Source organism: Tamandua tetradactyla, chromosome 11 (genome assembly GCF_023851605.1).
Source record: "Tamandua tetradactyla isolate mTamTet1 chromosome 11, mTamTet1.pri, whole genome shotgun sequence".
Classification (NCBI taxonomy): domain Eukaryota; kingdom Metazoa; phylum Chordata; class Mammalia; order Pilosa; family Myrmecophagidae; genus Tamandua; species Tamandua tetradactyla.
This window is the reverse complement of record NC_135337.1, coordinates 768,509-795,329: the sequence shown is the minus strand read 5'-3', so window position 1 is coordinate 795,329 and position 26,821 is coordinate 768,509. Positions and strand designations below refer to the sequence as shown.

Genomic DNA, 26,821 nt, shown 5'->3' with positions numbered 1-26,821 from the left:
AATTTCACACCTCCCTACACTGCCATCTTGCCCTGCCTCACCTCTCCTACAGTGAGCTTCTTGATAGTCCTGGCTGGGTTACAGAACCTGGAATCAACCCCATACATAGTTACGCTAAGGCAGACAAGTGCCAGCTGGCAGCCAGGGCCCAGATATGGATCCCCAAGGGGAACCCCAGGACTCCTGCCCAACTAACCAACTCCCTGGCTTGCCTTGACCATTTAATTAATCTTGCAATTATGCACTCCCATGTTTTATAAAATTGAATATAAAAACTCTATTTTCTACAATGAATCAACTATTGCCAGTAAATTTTTTTTCCAGGAGAAAATGATATCAGGATCTGAAGCCTTAAGCCTTCTGTCATTTTTAAACATCTGAAACAAATATGATAAAATGCTCATTGTGAACATTTTATCACTTTCAGGGGTAGGTGGTTGTATATTTCCAGTTATTGTGGATACATTTTATTGACATCTAACTTACATACAGTGAAATGCACAAAGTTTAACTTAAATTTTAAATGAAAATTTACATAGTTACATATCTATACGCCTAGGTAATCACCAGGCAGGTCAGGATATTTCCAGAACCCCAGATTTTTCCTGCCTTCCTTTCTGTCAAGACGTCTCTCCCATAAAGGTAACAATGATTCAGACCTCTATTCACCATAGGTTTGTTTTTCATGAACTTATGTAATGTAACCAGACAGAATATACTATTTTGTGTCTGGCTTATTTTACTCAACATCATGAATATAACAATTCTTCATGTTATGGTTTTTTTTTTCATTTCTATATAACATCCATTGAATGAATGTACTATCATTCATTAATCCTTCTCTTGAAGATTGCCTTCAGTTTGAAGCTATTATCAGTAAAGCTTCTGTGACTATTCGTATATATGCCATTTGTTTAGCTATCACTCATTTCTGTCAGGTAGATATGCAGATACGGAACTTGGGGTATACGTATGTTTAGCTTTAGTTGATCTGGCCAGTCTTCCAGAGTAGAACTGATGATTTACACTGTAGGCTTTTGATTTAAATTTTTGAAAAAAATACATGAAAAAAATAGTTCACGATTTAGGTGTTCAGGTTAAAAGATCAAAGGGGCACATGGCAAGGAAGTTCTGGGCGCTCAAAGCAAAAGCGGTAAAGAGATGGGGAAAGAAGTTAAGCCGGGATAATCGTATATAATTCATTTTATTGTGTTTCCTATCTTGATTCCTCAACCGCAGGCTACCAGCAGGCATGTTTTAGAAATGTCACAGTTGGAATGTTTTGGGTTGATGAAGTTTGCACTTTCAGACGTACACCCTTCCCTTTTCCGCCCTGCTCTGTGCCCCAGGAGGAACAAATCCAGGTCTCCGGGATTCTCAGACTTGTCCAGTAGGAAGCTCAGGGAGGATGTGGGTGAGGAGAGGGCCATGAGATCAGGGTGTTACTCTGCTCTGGCTTCCACCTTGTGAGTCCTGGAATTCACTGTGCTCCCCACAGAAGTCACCGCTCTTCCTGAGGTGCCTGGCTCTACAGGAATCTTTGCTTCCAGGTTCCAGGAACTCTCCCAGCCTTCAACCCTTTGGGCCCAGGGGTGGTAATGGTTCTGCTGGTGCTCGCCAAGCATTTCTGCACTGTCCCTTGTGGTTCCTCCTATACCTCAGACACTGCTTCATAATTAGTCCCTTATTAAATAAACCCTCCTTGAATTATCCTAATTTGAACACCCCCCTTTCTTGAGGTTGGGCCCTGACTAATGCAAATGTTTTCAGCGTGGTTTGTTGAGCTCTCAGTCAAAAGAAGGAAAAGTTGTGTTGGCTTGGAGGCTTTATGGACACCAGAAAAACATGTTCTAACCCACTCCTGTGGGTGTAGACGTCTAGTCGGTAAGACCTTTTCATTAGGTTGTTTCACTTGATGCCCGCAGCAGGTAGCTCTTAATCCTCCTACTGGAGTCTTTCATACGAGGATATAAGACAAAGAAAAGACACAGCAAAGAGCCCCCGAGAAGCTAAGAGATAAAATTCAGAGTAATTCACACAGAGAAGCTAAAATACAGAAAAGCTGAGCCATTGAGAGACAAGGACAGACACAGAAGCTCTGACAGGAAGCCACTGAAGCCAGCAGCTGGAAGGATGCAAACCCAGGAGACACCAGCAGACGTACCAGGTGCCTTCCCACGTGACAGAGGGGTCCCGGACCACCAGCAGCCCGTTTTCGGGAAGAAGGCATAGTTCTGTTGATGCCTTGATTTGGACATTTTCATGGCCTCCATCCCCATTGTAAAAGCCAACCCATTTCTGGCACATTGCATTTTGTCAGCTTCAGTGAACTGAGAGTCGTATTTTCTCTCTCTCTCTCTCAAACACACACACACACACACACACACACACACACACACACACACACACACACACCCCACACCCTTTTTCAGGTTTTGCCAGCAATTATTTCATTTACAAAATGCTATCAAGCAAACTCGGGTGACTGACCTGACCTCACACACCCAGCCTGGAGCAGAGCTTACCCGGGAGAGCTTACAGAGGTGGAAGCACTGGCAGGCTTTCAGTTTCAGCCAGAGATGTGCCAGACCAGAGGTGTGCAGCCTGGACCATGGAAGCAGATTTTCATGGTGCAGGTTTTAGTTCCTAAATAGTCTGCAAGAGCCAAGCCCAGCTTTAAAAGGTTCATCCCTGGGAAGGTCATTTTTTACCTCCCAGATTTGTTTTCTTTTTACACCATTATAAAACATCATGAATGCACAAATGTGTTTAAAATGATGACCCCTTGGGGATAATACATGCTACCAACCGTGTTAAAACTCACTGGTGCAGGTCTTGAACAAAGCTCCTTCATCTGCTATATCCTAAGATTTCAAATTATTTAGAAAAATACTGCTACTTTTAAAAATACTTAGATGTGTGATTCATAAATTTTCACATAACTCCTAGAATAAAGTAGATGCCGATTTACCGAAATGGAACATGTGTGCAAATGTCTCACTGATTCTTTATAAGTAAATGTTATGTGAACTGTGAAGAAATTTGTGCACAAAAATATTACTTTATATATCCAACTAAGTTCTATACAAAATTTGAGAAGCATTGTAAACCAACGATTTACATAACAGCCTTGTCAATGTTACTGCTTATATCCCAATTCTCAATTCTTCCTTTAGCAAATTCTCTCCATCCCCACTGGAAAGTATTGTGTCCCGAGCACCCGTCTGTCACCAGCTATGGTTAGTGCACAAAAGAATGACTCAGCCGTGCAAGGTTCCCATTTTGAAAGAAGTTTTTTCCTCAAAAGTATTTATTTAAGATCTGTCTTGAGGAAGGAAAAAGAGCAGTGTGAGGCTTTATGAGATTCAGGAAAAAAAAAGAAAATGATTCATCTCAGCAAATTATGACATAATGGAGGCAATAATTGTGAGGCTAGGGGCAGAGGATTAGAAAATAAAAAACGCTTCACAACTGAGCTTGACATGTAACCTTTTTTATTCTGTGATAAAAATGCTTTCATATAAATTTCACCTTAGCTACTTTTAGAATAAAATTTTGAAAAGTAAAAACAATGTGTGCATTTTCCTGGCAAATAGTCAGGAATATGCAGTCATTTTATTGGTTATTGGATTTCTCATACAAACAGATATAATATCACTTTCAAGAGAAATGTACAAAAAAGGGAGCCGCAGTACCGAACAGTTACCAGTGGGGGTCTCGGGTATACGAACGTGTCCTCCCAAACTGTCATCATACATTCAATGTACTGGTCAAGGCCAAAATCCCAAACCACCCACCAGCAAAACATTATACCTTTGGTTCTTTTTTATGCAAGAATTAAAAATTAGAAAATTTAATAATAAGGTTATATAATGGATTTGAGCATCACAGCTGACTACTTACAAACATCTTTAATCTCAGTCTTTCTTTCCCTTTAAGCCTCTCCCTCCCTCACCATCGTTGAAGTCAGAAAATGATGCTTTAAAAAAAAAACCAAAAAAACAGAAGAAACAGATAAACAACAACAAAATCCATTTCCAAGGGTAGGCAGAAAAGGAGTCAAAGAAAGGAAAAACTTAAAAAGGGGGGGAGGGGCGGGAATCTATACATGACATAAAAGACATGTCTCACAAAAACTTAATAAATTCAGAACCCATTTGAGAAAGTGATTCTCCATCCTACCTCCCCTTTTATTAAATACTTTACAACTCAGGGTTTCTTAAAATCTACAAGATTAATAAGATGCTTGAAAGGCAGTGCCTTCTTCCTTACCACTGAAGCCTGTCATCTGTGAGTGGCAGCTTTCACAGCCCCTTCTTCAAAGTCAAAGAATCCAAATTAGAGTATACCAAGGAGAAACAAGCACATTAGTCCTACACTGTGCTTGGGGACAGAGGAGGCTAGGAAGCATCCAAGCCCTTGGATCAGAGGCTGATAATTTCAGGAAGTGAAGCTGGAGCAGGAGGGCAGAGAAAGGGCAGATGTGGAATGATCCAAAATGGTCCATACAGACAGGTTCTTCCTATCCAAGAATTGACAAATGGAATCAACAGTAGAGAGTCATCATTTTAGAATACAGAATATAAATGCACTTCAAAAGGTGCTGGTAAAAAGTTGCTGTTTGAACAAAATTAACCTGCTTAAATCAAGGCAGGACTAATTATTTTTGAAGGTTCAATGAAGTTGGGCAGGATTGAAAAAAAATTGGTAGACAGGCCAATAAACACATATGGAAAATGGGGTCCCCAAATAAGGTCACAATCAGAGATCAGGTACGTAGAAAGTATGGACAAACAGCCCCAATGCTGGCAGGAAAGAGGATTACCATTAAAAACAAAAACAGAGTAGGCCATTAACCTACTAATTAAGCTACAAAATGGCCTGGCGGAATTTATTTTCTAGTGCTTCATGGGCAAAATAGCACTGGAAAGAAATCATAGTACAGCCACTGGACCAATTATCAGCTGACCCAGGGAGAAGAGTGTGTACAGTTAACGAGAATGCTTCTGCCCTTGACAGAAAGGTCAGGAAGTTGCAGAAATCAGGAATAAAGAGGGCTGATGGGGCTGCAATGACAATCTGAACATAGGATGAAAATGACAAGACTGTATACTTATTACCCTGAATGTGACAGGAAAGCACCCTTGGTCAGTCTGTAAATTAGCCTGCACAAAGGGAATGCCATAAGGAAAGGAAAAGAAATGCTAGCAAAAATAGCAAAGACAACTTCACGGTTTCTCTGCTTTCCAATCTTCCGGAGGACTGGCTTGAGCCCTAGAAAATGAGGCCAGACTTTCCATTTCACAGACATGCACATAGGAACCCATCTTTCAGCAAGAACAGTCTAGGTTTACCAGTAATTCAGAATACCCAAGTGTGAAGGGAAGGCTGGTGAACAAACCTGCAATCAGAAAATGAACCAGGAAGCAGGGATGCTGATCACAAAAGGAAGACTTCCGCAGCCGGGGTCCTCGAAGCAAGGCAGAGTTCAGCAAGGATATATAGTTTGAGACATTTTCTCCTGTGAAGATGTACAGAAGGAAAGGCTGAACAGCTCAGCCTACCTTCATCTGCTGCAAGGCCAAACAAAATAGGGCTGAGGGTGGGGAAAAAATGGATTTCACACTGGTGATCCATGGAATGCACGGCAGGAAGTGAGGGGAGCTGCTGGGTGGGGAGACACTTCTTGCATGAGTTAGCTTGTCTCTCGATCATTCCAAAACTTCTTCTGGTCTAAAAGTTTAAAAGGTCATAGTGCCTAGGTTGCAAGGGTAAAATTTCACAGACTAAGCCTGCTAATGGAAAAACAGCAAATATTCTCCTTCTTCCTGGTAAGGTTTGCGTATGGTCCTTCCTGCAAGCCTGGGTCCTTCCAACAAACTTATACGAGCATAAGTGTCCCCAAAATTTGTTCAAAGAAAAATACTTTCTCCCTTTCTCCCTCCAGGAATGTATTTATGATAATGCAATGTGTCTATTTCCCAAAGAAACATCCTTGGAAGTTTTATGCTGAGAACCATATCCATAATAAACCCCATAAGACTCCTAGGGACACTGGGAAAATAGTAGGGGGAAAAAGGGCTGACGTTGCTTTCCAGGGCAGGAATGATTAAAAGCACAAAGATCTTAACCCTATTGCATGCTGGTAGGGCTGTAACCCCAGAGAGGTACAAAAATTAAACTACCAAATGAAGTCAAAAGAACTTATAAGGATAAGAATATGAGAAAGGTCAACTCAGGCAGAATTCCAGGGTACAATTCCCAATAGGTCTCTACTGCAGAATCTTCTCACATATATGGCAGAAGCCCCCAGGGCTTAAAATATAGTCTAGGCTGCAAGAACATCTGGACTCCAATAGGTACCCGTCTTATTCTCCAAATGACGGAGAGTAAGCACCACCCTGGACCTCGTCTTCATCCTGCATCTGCATGACGCAGGCTTGATGGAAAGAGATTCGAAGGAGCCATCTCTCCAAACAAAAACCCTGTAGACACGCAGCGAAGCTGATCAAATCGCTTCCCTCGCTTTATCTGAAAGGTAAGAGTGTCTCCTCTCTCCTGCCTCCAGAAGCTGGTCCAGAGATTTCTTCACTTCTCTCCCGGATAGCCTTCATTGTTCCTCAGCAGCATTTCCACGAGGCGACCTGATGCTGCACTGAGTCAGACGGGTTCATGCGTAAACCTGCATGTTGGTGTGCGGCGCCTCAGACATGTGGGCTCCAGGTCCCCGCTGACCTCCGCCGGCTCCCCCTGGAGTCGGGCTGGTGGTCACGTCTGACCAGTCAGAAGCAGAGTGGGGGGACGAACTTGACCACTGGTCAGGAGACTCTGGGGATGGTGTCAGGTAGGGATGCTCTCCCTGGAGGTGACCACTGTGGCTGGGGGTCCGCTCAGCAGCGTTCGAGGAGGTGTAGCTATGCTGTGAAGGGGGGGTAGGGTACTTGCCCACAGAGGTGGGGAAAGGATGGTAGGCTGGGAGAATGGTCTGCGCCACCTGCCCATCCTGCTGGGGCATCATGGCAGTGGGGAAAGCCACGTTTGGTAAACGGGACATTTCTGGAATCTGGTACATGGTGGGCAAAGGGCCTGAAACAGTTGGAGGGCAGTTGGACTGAGGCTGAGGTGCCCCAGCTGGTTGGGCAATGCCGCCTTTGGGGATTAGCTGGAAAGTCACAATGGGGGGCAACGGCTCCCGAGGGGTGGCTATGTGCTTTCCATCAGGCGGCCTGCTCTGGGGATTTATGCCAGGGTGTGCGCCTTCAGCTGGAGCCAGGACCATACCGAACATCTCGTTGTACTGGGTCTTATTCACCTCCATACGGCTCATCCAGTCCGCGGGGACGGTGACCGGGTGCAGCCCACCCACGCCGCCCGCACCGCCACTGCCGGGAGGGACGATGTGGTGGTGGGACAGCAGCTGGCTGACTGAGGGAAGCACAGTGCTGACCCCATGAGCCAAAGGCTGCATTTCATGAAGGTTAGAGAAAGACAATGCATGCTGTGCATGGACTGGGGCAGGCGGGGCGGCGGTGGCCATGAGGGGGTTGGGTGAGGCCTGTAAGATCCCAGGGGATGTGATCATGGGAGAGGATGTGGTGTCAGAAACATATGTGTGAGGAGACTCCAGGGAATCGACCGGGGACAACGTCACTGAGCTCTCGGACAGCTGGCCCTTGTCACTCAGAGACTTCTTCCTCCGACTGCCCTTGGCCTCCTTGGCCAGGTTAGGGAGGCTCGTGGGCATGGCACTCTTGGCACTGGGGCGTCTGGGCTTCTTGCCCACAGGGGCATGCTTCAGACTGAGGAAGGACCTGTTGGAGCCACAGAGGACAGGTGAGAGGGCAGAGGTCAGCACCGTGCCCGGGGGACTCGGGGTGGCGTTGTACTCGTCCAGGAGGCGCACGATGTCGTGGTGCATGCGGTCCCGGGCCACGTCCCGAGGCAGGCGGTCCAGGTGGTCGGTGATGTCCCGGTTGGCAAAATGGTCCAACAGGATCTTGGCTGCTTCATAGCTCCCTTCCCGGGCAGCAAGAAACAGAGGCGTCTCTTCCTGCAGAAAGAGCCCACACAGAGCACACTTGAATCAAGTTCTCGGGAATACAGCAGTTTCCCACTGTTGTCATCTCATCCTAGGGAGTCTCTGTAAACACTTTTTCCCCACTGCCTCCCCCATGACATTTTAATACTACAGACAGAGTGCATGTCTGTTTATGTGCTGACTCTATGCGTCTCTGTGTTTTATGCATGAAAAGAGTAATATTTTTTCATCCTCTAAGAACCAATTTTATCTCCTTGGGGACAATATCACCTGCCTGTCCCACCTCTGCCTTGAGAACACATGAAATAAAGCACGCTCCTGAGCAGAGATCCATTTAAAGGTGCACTGAGCGGATCAAAAGAGAGTGCTAAGAGGAAAAGGAATCAGAGATCAGGAAGGTGCGGGGAGAAGAAACTAAAGCAAGCACAGAATTGAGAAAAATAAAAGATTAAAAGAATGAAGAGGCAAAACGTGTGCAAGAGAGGGAATTCCCAGTAAGGTAAGGGAAAAGAGGAAGTCAATGAGAAAAGGACGAATAGGAGAGGGGAAGCATGACAAAAAACTCAGAGGGAGAAAACCAAAGAGGAAAGCATCACAGTATTCAAGGGGAGAAAAACAAAGAATACTAGAAAGGGACCAAGTGTGAACTGAACCGGAGGACAGGAGGAATGGAAATGTCAGAGAAAGACAGGGAACGCTACACCAGTTATCTACAAGGCAGTGTGGCTCAAATGAATACTTGATGGGTGTGGGGTTCAATCTTTACACTCCTCCCGGATCGTCCCAGCATTCGCTCTCTGGACCCAGTTCCTGCCCAATCTGCTCCCATCTTTGTCTAAATCCATCACAAGAGAAGTTACAGGGAAGGAAAAGAAAGGGCCCTATCGGCTGAGGCACTGCTGGCGTCCTCATGCAGAGTCCGCAGCCACACCTTGTTGTCCTGCATGTCTCGGTTGGCCCCGTTTTTCAACAGCAAAAGGGTCGCCTCCACGTTGTTGACAGCAGCTGCCCAGTGAAGCGCGGATTTCCCTGTGGGGGGAAATCATCTCTATAAGCCGAGGATAGGAGGACACGCCCTGCTCTAAGTATAAAGAAGCACCATGCCTGGTACAAAGAAACCCTGAACTCCCCAGAGAACAGCAGGAAGCTGGGGAGCCTACAGGAAAAAACAAAGGAACCTCTCCCTCCTCCTCTACTGCAGGAATGCTTCAGGACCGGCCGTCCAGCCCTGGAAAGACCTCGAAGGGAAAGGAACACTGGGCGGTGGTCCTCACCTCCACCTCAGCAGAGCCGACCCAGTCACACACTGAAGACAACAACCTACTGAGTACACGTGAGAATGTATATTTAGGATATCACACAACCTTCCTGGTGGAGCCAGTTTTCATTAAGTCCTCATAGCAAGAGCGGTATGCCCAGGAACCCACACAGGCAAACCTTTCAGGGAACTGCGTTGACGTCCAAGAACCCTCACTGAACATTCCCTTCAGCTAGGGCACTCCCACTGTCTGAACTCTCTCAGTTTAATAAATACGTGGTGAAAGGAAGAATTCAGGAAAGAATCTCCACTGGACTTGGTCTGAGACAGTACTTCAAGGATCATGTAACAATCCTCTTCCTTAGAGGCGGGCTTCGCAGGGAAAGACTGAAACCCCACGTGCCCCTACCATGGTCATCCACGGCATTCACATCTGCTTGGCAGTTGATCAGCTCTGCCACCATCCCTTCTACCGCCAGGCGGGCGGCCAGGATCAGGGGCGTAGTGCCGTCGTGCATCCTGGCGTCCAGGTCTGTTACCCGGTTCCGGATCAGAATCTAGAAAGGAGAATGCGCAGGGAAGAGGGTCACCCGGATGAAGGAAAACAACGAAGCTAAGAGGAGAAACAAGAGCATCAGCGCTCAGCCTACACGGCAAGCTGCTGGAGGGCAATTCGAGCACGGCTGCTCACTAAATATTTGGTTAACGAATTAACAAATGGCTCATGGAAAGTGAAGTATTTTCAGTTTCTAAGGAAAGAAGAGGGATGCGGGAAAAGATCCCAACGTTGAGCATGGTGTACAGTGAAGGGTGACTCAGAATGTTTCCAGTTTCCTCAAAAGTATAAAATAAAAGGGCATTGGGGGTACAAGGGTTGTTCTGTGGTAGAATTCTCGCCTGCCATGCAGGAGACCTGGATTCGATTCCCGGTCCATGCATGCCCCAAAAAACAAACAAACAAGCAAAACAAACAAAAATTCAACAAAACAGTGCTGCAATAATGGAATACTGACATGGAAAAACAATGAAATGTGACCCCGTCATCTAGCAGACAAAAATAAAAACAAAACAACCAAAGGGGCTCAAGGAGTACACCGTGAACTCGTGTCAAGAGAAATGGCCAAGGCACTGCTGGACACCAATACGGTCGGGTCAGTCCACAAAGAGGAAGTGACACCAGCCAAAGCCTTGGAGTAGGGTCACCTTCATGTTCTCTGACCCCCTCACCTGGGAGACAGCGTGAGCCGGCAGAGGGAACGGTTACGAAGAACCAGGAGGCTGGCGCGCGTGCTGCTGACTTTACCACTACCTGGACACCAAGTCTGCCTTCCTTTCCCGCTTTCCCACTGAGCACGACTGAGTGCCGCCCCCACCCTGACCCTCACAGAATTACCCCATGGACTCAGGGCCCTGACAAGGACAACACACTGTGCGCCCCAGGGATTCTTCTCGCTCAGATGGACCCTCCTCGCGCTCCCTACCTGGAAGACACCCTGCGCGTCAGCCGCGACTGCGGCATGGAGGGGGCAGCGGCCCATGTTGTCCTGGGCGTTGGCATCCGCGCCTGCATCCAGGAGGCGCTTGGCGGCGTCAGCCCTGGAGTAGCGGGCTGCCAGGTGGAGCGCCATCTCGCCCGTCCGGTCTGTCTGGGCGTGGACGCTAGCACCCTGGTACACCAAGTCTGTGATGATGTGGGCAGAGGAGTCCTCGGCATCTTCGTCTTCGTCGCTCATGTCGGAGCTGCCTCCTCGCAGAGAGGCCAGCATCAGCGGGGTGCACCCGTCTGAAAGGGAGAGTCAGAGAAGTCCTCAAGGGGGAGAGCGATGCTCACAGTCATTCAACCCTATTGTTTGAATAGTCTGATTAAATTTATCTTTATGGGGAAAAAAAATTTCCTGTGCTTGTTGTGGTAACTGTAATTAGTTTTACATTCACCACCTACTTTTCCTCTGATAATGTCCTGTCTGCCAAAAGTAATGGTAAAGTAACAGTCTTTTTAAGCTGACACTCTTCTCTAAATTAAGCTTTTCTCTTCAAATTTCAAAGTGCTAGGTCATTTTACATTGAATAACATTTTTAAATATCTAACACTGATAGGACTAATTTCAATGTGCACTAAGCTATCAACTAAATCAGTTCTCCCTACCTCTGCTTTGGGATGTTATTTCTCTACCCTACTAATGCATAACCCTTTCCTTACAATCTTTCCCTTTCCTTACATATTAGCTCATAATTTCTGCATGCCTATATCCCTGAAGCAATCACTTTTCTCAAGCTGGTTTAGAGCCCGCAGCATATCACCAGGTGGGGTAAACACAGGACGGACAACACAGAGCCCAGGGCAGACGATGCCGGGTGAAGACGGGCAACTTGCTGGTGCCAACCTGGGCCACAGACATTCACGTCCAGTGCGTCCACTTCCTGCTCTGCCCGAGGAGGGGTGAGAGCCAACGACGGAGTCCTGCGGATATCCGCGGCCTCCAGGTGCTGCTGCGTCCATGGGCGCCGATCAACAGGGTCATCGTCTTCTGAGAGTAAAGCCTCATCTTCAGCCTAACAAGGGAAAACAATGCTCCCTTATCAATCTAACCCCACACCAGGGGCTGCTGACGACACCAGAGTTTCCCAGCAACTCCCCCAATCTCCCGTGCGGTTTTCTCTCCCCTCCTAGACTAACTCCACGCGGGCTTCTCCTGCTCTCGCAGCGTGACCCCTGCCTACCTCTCCTGCATTATCTGGTAACTCTCAACACCTCCTCATCCCAAACTCTAGGCTGCAGTCTTACTATGCCCCTTGTAGAGCCCCAAAACACCACACTCTTGCTTCCAAGCCTCCTCCTATGGTATTCTTTTCGCCTGGAATGTTTTCCCCCAATTCTGTTATTTGACTAACTCCTATCTAGCCTTCAAATCAACATTAGATTTTACTTGCTCTCCTTGGCCCTAAAAAGTGCACAGTGCTCACCTCCACTTGACTAGCCAGGTGTTAAGTGTTTATAAGTAGTAGATCATGGTCTCCACCATTCAATTAAAAGAACGACATCAGGATTACTGCCTTTCATTAAAAACAGGGATAGCCACCGGCTGGGCAGCATACAAAGACTATCACTCCTTCCGCCTATTCAGGACACTCTAGATATCAGAGGACAGAAACTCAAAATGGGACCAGATAAAAATTGACTATGGAGGTTCCACCACGGCCAGCTTACCTTGGCTTTCTTTGGCTGGGGCCCTTCACCGCTGACCCAGTGCTCGCTTGTTCCAGAACCAATTAGGTTAGCCTCTGAGGCTTGCACTGACAGATTTCTGATGGAACAGGGTTGCAAAGGGGGAAAACGAGCAGAGGTCATGTCACAAACTAGTGCTTTCCAACACTTTTTCCACCATGACACTCCTTTTGCTACACTCAGACTCTTAGAGGCCTTGGCCCAGAGAGAGTGGGGAGTAACTTACATGCATCTCCTAACCATGCACCCTTTCCTCTCCCCTTGATCAAGATCCTACAATAAATGTACATCTCAACCCTGAAGCTGAGCACCACTGGGATAAGAGGGATTAGTACAAAGCTCTTGTTCCACAGTCATTCAACAGGCACGCAAACTCATAGCCCGGGTGGGATCCTGTGATAGAGCTCAGAATTCAAAACCGTAATTCAATGAGACCATCTTCCAGACTTATCACTGCTTATGCTGCTGTGACTAGTGGCTTATTGGCAAACCCTCTTACTTCAGCCCCACGGCATCCTGTCCCACCGGCTCTCGACGCTTGTGATTGCTGGAATCTCGGCGAAGGGTGAAGCCTTCAGGCAGCCAGAGCGAGCCGTGCTTGCGTTTTCGCTTTGCCATGATCACACCCAAAAGGATAATAAACAGGATGATGACAACAGCAACAGCGAGCAGATAGAGGAGCTGAGCATGTTTTGGAGTCAGGGATTCACCTGAAAGTCCAGAGAAACGGGCAAGTGCTGATCACACACACTCACTTATCAGCCTAGCCTGGAATTCATTTAGGAGGCAACTTTATCAGCCCTGAAAAAGGGCTGAAAAACTGAGGGCTGCACTTTGAAAGATGTGCTCTTACTGCCTGCCCGCAAGGGATGCCGTTCCCTCCCACCCTCTCCCCTTAACCCACAGCCACTCACTGATGACAGACACCAGAGGGTAGGACAGGGTGCCTTGGATGGCATGGGAAGCCAGGAGAGCCGCTGCTGCGTCTGTATTCTTGAAGCATTGGTCTGAATCTTGAACACACTGGCGGTTGTCAATTTCCAGAAATACCTTGGAGCTATGGGAGTCCAAGGGAAAAGAAGAGAAAGAGTGAGGAAAACAGAAGTGAGGCGAGCGAGACAGGGTGACATGAACCCTCCTTCCTCAACTTCGGGGCTAGGCTCTCCACGTAACATGGCTCCTAGGAAAATCTTGGAAATTTTAGGATCCTGTCCCTTCAATCCTAAACACTAATTTCCAGTCAGGGGATGTCTCACCTGCCTTAATCTGGCCAATTCTAAGCCTTCTGACTTGGGGAAGTCAAGACAAAGCAATAGAACCGAGTGAGAATGGCCTTCTGAGCTCTCCTTCTACTCTCTTGGTAACTTCCACTCTCTTCCCACTTGCTCATTCACTGGCACTTAGTATTTTTCTAAAAATCTACCCCACCACAATTTTGTTTCTTATTCTGTCTCTGCACTTGCATCTCAGCTAATGGTAGGCATGGAAGTTGAGGGATATACGAGCAAATAGTGGGGTATGGAATGACAGAACGACTGAAAATTATTATCTTTTGTCAAAGAGGCTTGTATTATAGACAAAGGGCCTTGAAAAGAAAGTAATGCTTAACTGGAGTGGGAAGTCACAAATCGGGGGCCCTGAAACAACTCTGGAAAAAATTAGGCACACTGGCATGTGCGGAGAACTTCCTAACTTCCTGCCGCAGGCTTAGTCCAGTCTACTTTTCTGGATCCCAAGATCAAGGCAAGTCTTTACCCTCAAACATTAAGTTTTGGGATAACTGCTTTATATGACTTGCTGGGCTGTTCAATTGTCTGAGCTTTGCCTTTACATAGGCTGAGTTATGATTTCTTCTCTGTGTCCATGTGCTCAGCTTTTTATACAATTAAGAAGTTCAGTCACCAAAGACCTACCCAGCCACCTCCTGCTCTTGTTCCCTAGGAAGGGACCTGCGTGCCAGCCTCTGCTTCTTCATGGCAGCGGACTTCTCACCGAAGTAGGGGTACACCATGAGGTCCCCCTGGGCATCCCGTTTGATGCGCACGTTGGTATGGAGCAGGGTGCTCAGGGCTCGCAAGAAGCTGCGCGCGTCCTGGAGCAGCTGTTCAGGGGGCAGCAGCACCACGATAACCAGAGTGCCCTCTGCCAGGTTCTCCGGCTGGTCCGTGGCACAGTCCAGCCCGTCCCAGCCACACTCCTCACTGTTGCATCCTTGGTCACAATGGTTGTCCTCGAAGTGGTCGGCACAGTATTTGTCATACCTAGGCAGGGGGAGGCATAAGGGGGAGAGAAGAAGGAAAGGAGCTCAGACAAGATGGGTGCGATGGATTTTCCTGCCCATCCTCTGTAGCCCGGGTGGGGGTCAGTGCTGCCACGAAGCTCTCCTTGCATGTTCCTATCGCTGACATCAAGAGGACATTATATATAACGTCTGTGCCACTCGCAGCCGCAAGTGCTTCCTGAATGGGCTCAGGGGCCCCAGGCAGCTTGCAATCTTAAGTCAGGTTTTTAAAGGAAGTTGCATAGCCAAACAAAAGTCAACCCAGTTTGGGCGTCCTCTTTTTTAATCCACTGCCTCTGGTAAGGTATGGATGGCCTTTAAGAAGTAAAAGGTATCTCTAGGAGGTGCCTCTAAAAACTGAATGGACAGCTCTGAACCATCAAGAGTGGCTACACAGAGGCCATTCCGATATGGCCCATTTCTCTCCCTAACAGAACTGAATTCCAACTATGGAAGGTAATGAGGAGGGATAGATCTCGTACAGGACATGAGGTCTAACTTCTACAGCCTCTTCTCGTTTCTTTACCAAATCAAATACTAAGAAAAGGAATTCCAGCCTGAAGCCTCAATGAGGATGGTGCACATGGCGGCTTCATCCTCTCCACCCCTGCCTCTGTTATTTACACCAGTTGGTATCACTAACCATCCCAGCTCAAAGAAAATATTAGGAATCAGACATAGCTATTTACACTTTGGCAATTTCTTTAACATCCCTAAGCCTCATCAATTCTCATAACTCACAAGGCTGCTGAGAATTAACTGGGGTTAAATTAAATGGGAGAATAGAAAAGGTACTAAGTTAACCCGAAAGCACTATATAAATGTATAAAAACTGCAACCAATGAAGCCCAGGGAGTTAAGTGGCCTAATAAAGCTTATGCTTCCTGACAAAAATCTAGATGGGGAAAACCAGGTTTCGGGAATGGAGCGGGGTGAAAAGGGAGCGGTACAGACCTTTCCATCCATCCTGGAGGCAGATCATGTGAGAAGCTGCCCGGGAGTGGGTAACACCACTTCCAAAAGTTATTTCCCCCAGGAGGTCATGAGAGCAGCAGGTGAGAAGGCAGAGAGAGGCAGAGAGAGAGGGTGACTGTGCAGTGAGCATTCGTAGACCTCTGTCAGCAAGGGAGACCACGGGGCAGTGTGCAACTGGACAAGGCGGGCAGCGGGGAGCAGGGGGCCTCGGGACCCCACTCCGAAAAGCAGAGGTGCCTTGGGCTGGAGCACTGGAGGGGTTAGGAGCAAGAACAAGAGCCTGAGTTGTGTTAGTGACAGTCCCGTCAGCTTCTGGGGACCCTGGGGCCCTTACTTGCACGTCTTGCTGTTCCCCTGGCATTCAAAGTTGTCAAATAGGCACGCGGCCGTGTTGCACAACTCATCGCACTGGTTGTTGATGTAATCCCAGCAGGGAAGTGGGGAGGAGCAGTTGGCCCAGGGGTTCTCCATGGTGAGGGAACAATCGCCCCCATCCCACTGGCAGGCGTGGCTGTTGCAGGCCTCATCGCAGACGCCATCCCGAGCTTTGTCAGCGCAATACTGGCTCAGACAGGTGGCAGGGGGGGTGCTGGTGGGGGCCACGTAGAGTTCACAGTGGCTGCCCAAGAACGGCGGAGGACACTGGCAAGAGTAATAAGGAGGCTGGCGCTGAGGGTAGCAGGTGCCACCGTGCTGGCAGGGGCTGCTGGCACAACCCGTTTCACAGTCCTGGGGGTTCGGACAGAAGCAGCGGGGTCCAGAGGCCGTGTGCACACACTGCTCCCCACGCCGACACTTCACTTGTCCGCAGCTGCTCTGGCATCTTGCCCCGGAGAATCCCTGTAGTAATCGGTGAAGAAATGAGGATTGCAGGCAGACTCTTGAGGGCTTGCCCCATTTTCCCTCCCAGTCTCCTCTCTGTCATACCCGTGGGGAGACAAAGACTAGACATTTTGCTAAGATCCTTCCATGTCACCTCCTGGGCCAACTTCTAGTAAAAGGTCTCTTCAAGTCTACCTACAGGCTGGGGCTGAACGTTCCAAGGGATGAATGCAGAGTTCTATCACATGTAGAAATTAAGTCTACAGGTCATGGCAGGCTGTGAATCATCTTTCACAGGTGGGTTCTTTGGCCATCATTAGATAGCTCAGATAATGACTTTATTGGGGGAAACCTGGAGTTTCAGGTACCTGAAAAAATTTCATGTCTTATTTCACTCTTACAACTTGCTCATTCTGAATCAAGACACTGGAGAGGTTGCCTTTTGGCATCTCCTGACACAGAGCAATCTCCATTTTAGGGAGTTTTCAACCTCTGGGAGCAGGGAAAGACTTTGCACAATGCCAGGTTAAAATTTCTAGTGTAAAGAAGCAGCTCACTCCCAAATGGTTCCAGCGAAAGAATGTGACTGGTGTTTCTAAGCAACTCTGGCCTAACTTGGGCAGCAAGATTGTCTGTCTTCCAGCACAGGACCAACAAGCTAGAGACACTAGTCCTGATATCAAGGCATCATTCTGCACCTCCTGTGGTTTCCCTGTGCTGCTGATGATTGATAGTCACCGATAAGGGAACTCACTGTTTCTGGGAGACTCTACACAGCATTAAATGGGAAAATCCAGGCACAGTTTTCTGAAATAGCTGAAACTGAAAAACTCTTTACCATGGAGCTTGGAAAGACTGTGTCTAACCTAGGCTTTGTCAGAGATTGCACAAAAGAAAGCATGCTTCTTAAATCAGCACCAGGGCACTTACTGGGGGGCAACGGCAGATGAAACCATCAGGCATGTTGCTGGCCACAGCACAGGTTCCTCCATTCATGCAAGGCATCTGGGGACACACATCCACAAAGGACTCACAGTGACGGCCTGGGTGTGGAGAACAAAACGGGATTTTTAAAAGGCAGAAGTAGTAACCGTAAGTTATTAGAATGCTGCTGAGATGTGACCTAGCCATAGGATTCCTGACGGAGCAGGAGATGTGAGTTCAGTTCCAATCTGCTGGGAATACTAGAAGACAGAGAGAACACTGGCTCAGTCTCAGGATGACTGGCCCCATCTCCAGTGGCTTGGCTCAGACCCGCTCTACGCATTGCGCCCACACAATAAAATAACCCCAAACCAACTCACAAAGGAAGACGGATATGATAAGTGACTTGAATCATACCAAAAAAAAAAAAAAGACATCTCTGCTTTTTGAAGGTACTTTTCATAGGTCTGTACTTTGTTAACATCATCTACTTCACAGAATAAGCTAAATCAGGTCAATTCATCTATATGGTGATAGCCAGTTCTTAGAGAACTTTCATCTACAGTGCCTTTTCACAACCACTTTCTATCATCTGACTGGCACTACTTTAAAATACAGCTTACTTCTCCCAGAGCTAATTTTCTTCAAAATCAGTTTTGAAAGAGAAGACATCTCTAGGTGACTGCTCAGTGATACAGTGAGCTAACCCACTGAAACCATGGACAAGGCGTCCTGGCACAGCTGGGACCCCAGCAAACAGCAGAAGGCGGTCTGCAGTCACTTAGAAGGGAAGAGGCAGGTGCTTTAAAAAATAACAATAATGTTTTTGGTCAACCAGAATAAAGAGGCAAGAGGTAGAGATATTTGCCTTCAAGTCATAGCAACAGCCACCAGCAAGAGGGGCATCCCTGGAGAGGTGCCCAGAACGACGGCTCCTCACCCGCAATGAGGGAGGTCATTCTTGCACACACACTCAAAGAGCTCAGGGATTTTTTTCATTCACAAGTGTGGCAAACGCACAGACATGACCCCTTGTCTGTGATACACTAATTCAAGTGGTCTGCATTCCCCCTTTCCTGTTTCCCCCTTAGTGTGTAGTGCTGTGCGTTTCTACGAAAAGGGGTCACAGAGATGACAGAAGGAAAAGGAGCCAGCCTTGCACCTCTGGCGTCCCAAGCAAAGCATGACTAATGTGAAACTGGAAAGATGGTTTATATTCTTCCTGTCCTGCCCTGTTACGTACGGTGCTCATATAATGGACTGTTTCTCTCTTTTTATAATATTCCACCCAGGCAACTCCCATATCTCAAGATCTCTCCCTCTCTTTGTAAAATTCCAAAGTTCTTAAGGGTAGCATATCTTTAAAATTGGAAGGAAGGAAGGCAGGAGATGGGCTCAGGATGCGGCAGGGTCTAGCCTGCCAAATTATTAGCAAATGGACGACTGCAGTCCATTCTCTGACTCCTCAGAAACCCGACAGTGTGAGAAACCTGCTATGGCATAAGATTTAGAATGATGGTGTGAGACAGATTTCATATCTGAGTAGTTGATGATACTACCACAGCCATTTTAGCACCAAAAAAGCCACGAGCTGCCCCTCTTCAAAGGTGAGCAAAAGCTCCTATTGACATAGTCCCCACCTAAGGTAGAGCTTGGTCCGTTTTACACCCTGTGGTGTAAAAAGAAGGTTGAGAAGGGACTGGGAGTGCGGCCGAGTCTAAGTGGAACAGGGCACCTTTGTAACCGCAGTGTCCCAGCACATACCCCCACTAAGTGATTTCTGGTTAAAGCTTCCCAATTTGGACTTACTCCCTGTGAGTGCCCTAGAAGGTCTACGCTTCTCCGGGACTCAGAGGTAGAAAGCAAGTGCCAATGGCAGGAACTACCTAGTAATTCAAGTCATTATATGCCAGAGAGGCTGGGGATAGAACCAGAGTCAGACGCAAGGTTCTGGAAAACAAAATTTTGTTCCACTACTCTTGAAACACTATCATCTTTCTCTATTCCGAGTATGGCATGAGAAAACCAATGCAAACAAAAGGGAAAGAGTCTCTAAGGAAAAATATAATGTACAGCTTGATTATAACATTGCACAGAAAATATCGAGCCTTTGGGGAAAATTGCACTGTCAAGCTAATCGAGCTTTTCCATGTGCGAGAAAAGCTTTACTTGGGTCTGGGATGAGCCATCCCGGGCCCAGCTTCCTTGCTAATGGTGCCCTCAAAGGAAGGGCGGGGAGCGGTGCTCACCAGTGAAGGCGCTGCGGCAGACGCACAGGTAGTCGTTGGTGAGCTGTATGCAGTCCAGGCTCCCCTCGGAGCTGCAGGGGCTGGACAGGCACTCATTGATGTCCCCCTCGCACCGCTCTCCAGCAAAGCCCGGCAGGCAGCGGCAACTGTAGCCCCCAACCCTGTCCACACACTGACCCCCATGAAGACAGTGGGGACCCCCAGCACAGTCGTCGATGTCCTCCTCGCAGAGCAGGCCTGGGGAGGAGAGGAGAGGACAGGGTGAGGAGAGCCCTCTGAGCAGTTTTCCACAAGGAACAGCCACCCTTGTCGGCGATTTCACAGTCTAGGGTGGGACCTTTCAGGGCAGCAGGGGAATGCCCCTCCAGACCTATGACCGCTGCTGTTCTAGTGGACACACGGGCCAAGACAAGAGCAGGCTTAGCACGCCAGACGCATTCCCCACACAGTCCAGTGAAGTGCGCCCCACGGAGCAGGTACTGTCCGTCCACCATAAAGTGGAGGAAACTGCAGCTCTGGAGACACTCAACAAGTTTTCATTAATTCATTCATTTTCATTCAAAAAGGCAAAAACATCTTACAAAAGAACGTCACTATGTAAATATATAGATTAGAAGTACAGACGTAAAAAATGCAGATAGGAATTGGAATGGAATTTTGATGCATATTTTTAAGCTTTGTAATCATTGGGTTTTTTCCTGTAAAATTGTATAACTGCTCTATTTTTACTTATTTGAAACAAAATAGGAAAATATTCTGCTGTGAATTCAAAGGTTATTCCATTTGAAACAAAACTCATTTAATGTATTTTGGATGTAAATAGGCCACGTAGCATGAATATCTGTAAACATTTCTGAAAAAAAGAAAAAGAAACCAATGACTCTTCTAGGTAGTACTGAATGATAAATTCTAAGAAGTTACAGAAGGAAAATAGCTCTGTATTCATAACACTTGTATTTATAGTATATACTAACATAAGAAAGACTGAAAAAGAAAAAGAAAGAAATGTAAGAAAAGGTTGCATTTTCAATAGCAATAGTAAAGAGAAAATATCTAAGAATAATCTTAATGAGAAACATGCTACACCTATAGCTGAAAGACATAAACTAACCCTGAGAGACATAAAAGGACCCTGAGTAAAATGAAAAAATGACATGGTTTGTTTAGGAATTCCTCACCATAAGGATGCTATTTGTCTCACTATACCAATTCATAAATTGAATGCAATCCCAATAAAAAATACCAACAGGAAATTTAAACTAATAAGCTGATTCTAAAGTTAAATGGAAAAATAAACTGTACGACCAGCTAGGAAAACTCTGAAAAAGAAGATCTTTACTGACTAAAATGAGTGCTACTGGTGAATAGAACAGTAGAACAAAAAAGAAAGTCTAATAAAACATCCAAACATATGTGGGAATTTAGATAAAGGTGCTATTTCAAACAACTGAATAAAAGATCAAATATTCACAAAATTGTGTTGGGATACATCAGCAGTTATATGGAAAAAGTAGTCTAGTACTCTAGTACTTGAAAATATGGGAGGATTCCTTTATCACCTTAGAGCACGGAAGGTTTTGCAACAAGGATTCAAAATCTAGAAGTCATAAAAAAATAAAAAAGATTGATAAATTAAACCTTGTATTAAAAAAAAGTGCTGCATGGAAAAATTTACCAAAAACGAAACTAAAATATAAAAACAATTTATTGGGGAAAATATCTGTAGTCAATATCAGAGACAACGACACTCAGTAAAATATTAAGTCAGACAACCTAATAGAAAAATGGGATACAGATATGAACACAGAACTCCCAGAAAAGGCAAACCAAATGACTCTTAAATATATAAGAATTTGTTCATTAACATTGTGAAGAAGCCAGCATGCAAACTATTATACACTGCAATTCAGCAATATCTATAAAAACTACAAATGTATATGTTCTCTGAGCCAGAAATTCCATTTCTGAAAATTGATTCTACAAATTAATGTAAGACAACCCAAATGTCTATCATTAGGGCACTGGTTGAATAAAATAGGGTATACTCAAGAAAGGGAATTCTATGCAGATATAAAATAGATTGAAGAAGTTCCTTAAATTGACATGGGAAGATCTCCAACTATATTAAGATTTTAAAAACGGCAAACAGGTGTGTCTGTTATTCTATCTTCAGGGTAGATACAGTATCTTCTTGTACTAGGCTCCAATATGCTTCAAGAAATTCTGAAGAATACAGAAAAGCTCTAGAAAGATCCAGAAGAAAGTAAAAGTAGTAGGCGCCTGTTTGTGGAAGAGAGAGAATTAAGTGTGGGAGAAGGTAATGACGGGAAGGAGACTTCTCACTGTTCACATTTTCTAGATGCATATATTTCAATTTTAAACTATATGTAATATTACTTATTTAAATCTAGATTCAAAAAAGAGAAAGTAAAAACAAACAAAACCAGGAGTTGCTCCCAGTCTCAGAACGACTGCTAGTAAAATGAACAGAGATGCCTACTGTCGCACTAGAGTGGAACCAGCAGTAATAGACAGACCTATTCAGTGGGAATAAGCTCAGCTTCAGCCCAAGGCAAGGTGGCACAGACGGGCAGAACTCTGACGTTAGCCCTGAACCTGGGGAAACAGAGACACAGCAGGAAGATCCAAAGCTCAGGAGTACAGGAATAAAAATGGATTGAAATAATGCTCACAGTGAGGTTATGTGACATCAGAGTCACCTGGAATACTCCCCAGTGGCCAAAGAAGCCAGAAGAAATCGATTCTACTCCACATACTTATCAAGCATATGTGGTACAATAATGCAACGGATTCCAAATGGGATGAACTCAGAGAGATCCATACATGAGACATCATAAACTCTCAAAAGAGTAAGATTAGGAGAGACTCCTGAAAGCAACAAAAGGGAAGCAACTTATTACATACAAGCAATCCTCAGTAAGATTAACAAAATGATTTCTCATGGAAAAAAATCACGGAGGTCATAAAGCAGTGGCATAATGTACTGCATATTTTGAAAGAAAAAGACTGCCAACCAAGAATTCTGTATTTGGGAACGCTATTATTCTAAGCCAGCCTTAACAAATGCTCAGAAGAGATAGAAATGTTGTGACCTTATGCTATAGTCCATTCCAGACTGCAGATCTCTAATTAATAAAAAATCTACTGGCATAGCAGAGACTTCTGTCACTGCTCTCCTACATTTCCCAGGCTTCCTTAGTCCAGGACCATTTCACTAGTTCTGGCCAATACACTGTGAGCAACAGGGATGCGTGTTGCTTCCAGCCTGCAGTGAAAGCCACTGCATGACCTTGCACGCCTGTCTCTCTTTCCCTGCTGTGGAGACTTTGGAGGTAACGTGTCTCAAGCCACACACCTAAAATGTAGGAAAAGGGAGCTCAGACCACATCAGAGTATTTCACTGACAAAAAAACCACTGGGTGTCAAATCACTAAAATTTGGAGTTTAATTTGCTATCACCAGAAAACCTAGCCTGTCTTAACCAGTACACTTAATAAAAGAAACAAACTAATAATAAGTTGAAATAGATTTCTGTTTCAACCACTGATTCCTAGAACAATCAAGAATTGCCCTTTCCACACGACAAATATTCAAATATTTGAAGGCTGACAAATGTCCAAATATTTAGTTTTCTCTTCCCCTTTAACCACATTCCTCAATAACTAGCCTACCAGTGGCATACTTTTCTACTTTAATTCAGCCAATCTCTGCCTCTAGGAAGATAAATTATCAAACTTCATGACATAGAGATCTAGATAGTACAAATACCTCTATGACATTCTATTCCCTTTGGCACTTAGAAGAACGAATGCCCACTATCCTGCTAAGGTTTTTTTCTCCCCCGCATGGGCAGGCACTGGGGACTGAACCGGGGTCTCCAGCATGGCAGGTGAGAACTCTGCCTGTATAGCCACCGTGGCCCGCCCAATCCTGCTAGATTTTGTTTTCCACAGGATGCCTGGAACGGGTGTCATCATAAGTAGGTCTCTTCTAACGTACAATACTCAAAGCTCTTTGTAAGCGATTGTTCTGATGCAGTGGCAGTGGCCAAGGCTGAAGCTGCCTCTCCTTCCCAGGCTAGGGTTGACTCTTTAGGACTTAATGTAATACCTAAGGTTGTGCCTTGAAAATAGACATAGGTTTTCATTTCATTCATTTCCCCAACTTATCAAGGCAAGAATTGGCTAGGAAAAAGTAATACAGAAGTAGGTAAATGTGAACTATTTATTCAAGAGGCCACTTGTTGCTTTTTCCCTTAAGCCCCAAGAAATCTTGATGACCAGGCTAATTTTGTCACAACATTCCATCAGTTCCACATTCGTGTTTCATGGAACACAAGATGTTAAGATGTGAGCGATAACCAGACAGAGCAGAGAACATGAGTCAGAACATCAGAACTAGGCAAGAGATGAGAGAATGAAATGGCTTGAATTACAAGATGAGGAAGTAAAAGCATGGAATAAAGTTAGTCTCACTGTCTTTTTTAACTTCAACACTAATAAGGATTTGTCACCTAGAGAATGCCCTGAATGGTGACAGGTAGGGCTGGTTTCATACCCCGAGTGCCCGGCGGGCAGGAGCACTTGAAATGGTTCACGAGGTCGATGCAGGTGCCTCCGTTTTGGCATGGCTGATTCTGGCACTCATCCACTTCATACTCACAGTTGACTCCCTGATATCCTGGGACACACTACCAGAAGGAAGCAAAAAGGACATGGCACTTTGGACCATTGTTGGAAACAGACCAGACCACGACAACACGTGAGATTTGGAAAGTGACTGTGACAGCCCTTCCCCCCACTCAGCTCTTATGCATTTCCCTGGGCTCATCACACTCCCCATTACCCATCCCGGCAGGGTCACCAGGCAACTTATCGGCACTGACCGATTCCTCTTCCAGCTGAAGGAGCCACTTTCACGGGAAAGCAAGAACTGAATATTCTAAGAGCTTTTTCAGATATGGCCCCTGGGTACAGGTTTCCCTATCTTTAAAAACATGCATTTGGGTGCAGGGTGGTTCAGCGGCAGAATGCTCGCCTTCCATGCGGGAAGGTTCAATTCTGGGACCATGCACCACCACCCTCCCCCAAAAAACACGCATTCCTTTGTATGCGATGCAGAGCATACTGACGCAGTAACACATGTGTGGATGGTAGTGAAGATCTGTATTAATCAACCTCAAGGTTCAGGGAAATTGCACGTGTGTGTGAGAAATTCTGGGGCAGGGAGAGGCGGGACCAGATGGCAATGGGAGAGAAACAAAGCTTTTCTCCGTGTTGCTTGGTGGCCTTGACTGATGTATTAAATTCATGTTTGTAATGTTTTATTAGCATATCATGCCCTAACCATTTTCCAGACATTAAGTCCAGACATTAAGAAGACAGTGACACGGTCCTAAAAGACATGTATTATCTCAGATGTAAACATGTAACATTTACCATGGTGCTATGAGGAACAGGCTAAGCAGCACTTTTGCTGAAAGCATTACTATTGATTGATCAATGGCTATATGTAGAAGTGACCTGGGTCAAAGAGGCATTCCTGAAAGAGGACTCCTACACCAGCGGCTATTGAGAGAAAGCACCAAGGGCCGGCCTGGAAATCCACCCTGGTGGTGAATGCTGATTCTGAATCTTGGAAACAACCCCGTGGTGGTGGATGATTCCACACCTCTACGGAAATACCTCTCTAGGGCTAGGCTAACTTATTCCACAGGGAGGCTGAAAGAAAAACTGATTGTTCGACACTATAATGGTGATCGGTAAAAATTTATCAGTCAAAATAAAACAAAAGCAGCCAAATCCAATCTACTAGTATTCCCAGCAGTTGCACAGTGCTTCGGGACGCTCTGACCTGAGCCCTTCGTCTTAGTCACCTCGCATCTGTATCCGCCAATGAAGTCAGTGCAGGTAGCTCCGTGCCGGCAGGGGCTGGACGCGCACTCATCCAGCCGCTCCTCGCAGTAGCTCCCGGTGTAGCCCATGGGGCACTGGCAGCGGTGCGTGTTGCCAGTACTGATACAGGTCCCTGAGTGCTGGCACAAGCGGTTCACGGGCACCCCTGGGGAACGTCACGGAAGTGCACACGACACACGTCAGGTTCAGACTGAATAAGGAGGACGCCAACCTAAGGTGGTCGGCACGCCACCTCTCACTTGTCCAGTTCACAACCCTCAAGGCCAGATTGGTGTGAGAGTCAACAAACCCTGGAAGTACACTAAGTTTTGGTTTCATTTCAAATACAGTTCTTTTTGGGATCTTTAAACCTGTTCCTCCCCCTTTTCGCCTTCTGTCTTGGGCCCTTTCGCCAGAGCCCTTCGCCTCGCTACACCCGTGTGCCCTTCCTCTCATCCCACAATAATGACGTCTGCCCTAAAACACCACCCGCTGGTCAGTCGATAACTGAGTGGACGACCCTCAAGCCCAAGAGGGGCAGAGCTCACCTCTGTGAGAAGCTGCCACCTCGCAGGAGACATTGGGCACGTCACAGTAAGCACCAGCCCATCCAGGCGGACACAGGCACCGAGACTCGGCTTTTTCCTGAACGCAAGTACCTTTGTTTTTACATGGAGACCGGTTGCAGAGGTTTACCAGGGTCTGAAATAGAGTGTATATACCTCAAAATCCCAGTAACAAAAATACAGAAAATGCTACAATTGCATTTCAAGAAATCAAAGGAAGGCACATCCATTAACAAAAACAAACCTAAAAAAGTAAAGAAAAAAGCCCTCCCCCAAACTGAATCTAGATCCAGTGTTCACAGGTACGTTTAATCCTTTTTACACAGTCTAATTCCTCTTAGTTCTGCTCTTTAAACTTAGTGAGTCATTCCCTAACTCTAGACATGATTATATCTAGACATAGGGCAGTCTTGTGGGGCTAGGAAAAGAGCTCAAGCCATCTGTGCTGGTTTGAAAGGAAGTATGCCCCCTAGAAAAGCCATGTTTTAATCAAAATCCCATTTCATAAAGGCGGAATAATCCCTATTCAATACTACATGTTCGAGTCTGTAATTAGATCATCTCCCT

General features: G+C 46.1%; 1 protein-coding gene across 1 annotated transcript in view; it reads right to left on the bottom strand.

Moving 5' to 3' along the window:
- Positions 1 to 3,477: 3,477 nt before the first annotated feature.
- The window catches only part of NOTCH2 (notch receptor 2), a 145,903-nt gene continuing 122,559 nt past the window's right edge, over positions 3,478 to 26,821 (bottom strand). The window contains exons 20-34 of the mRNA XM_077119721.1: positions 26,237 to 26,390; positions 25,670 to 25,854; positions 24,352 to 24,484; positions 19,774 to 20,010; positions 17,531 to 17,643; positions 16,113 to 16,618; positions 14,436 to 14,783; positions 13,437 to 13,579; positions 13,022 to 13,232; positions 12,505 to 12,601; positions 11,681 to 11,849; positions 10,778 to 11,079; positions 9,706 to 9,853; positions 8,970 to 9,067; positions 3,478 to 8,050 (exon numbers count right to left, since the gene is read on the bottom strand). Coding sequence (XP_076975836.1) covers positions 6,671 to 8,050; positions 8,970 to 9,067; positions 9,706 to 9,853; positions 10,778 to 11,079; positions 11,681 to 11,849; positions 12,505 to 12,601; positions 13,022 to 13,232; positions 13,437 to 13,579; positions 14,436 to 14,783; positions 16,113 to 16,618; positions 17,531 to 17,643; positions 19,774 to 20,010; positions 24,352 to 24,484; positions 25,670 to 25,854; positions 26,237 to 26,390 — 4,224 coding nt within the window. The 3' untranslated portion in view covers positions 3,478 to 6,670. The remainder of the gene's footprint in view (positions 8,051 to 8,969; positions 9,068 to 9,705; positions 9,854 to 10,777; positions 11,080 to 11,680; positions 11,850 to 12,504; positions 12,602 to 13,021; positions 13,233 to 13,436; positions 13,580 to 14,435; positions 14,784 to 16,112; positions 16,619 to 17,530; positions 17,644 to 19,773; positions 20,011 to 24,351; positions 24,485 to 25,669; positions 25,855 to 26,236; positions 26,391 to 26,821) is intronic.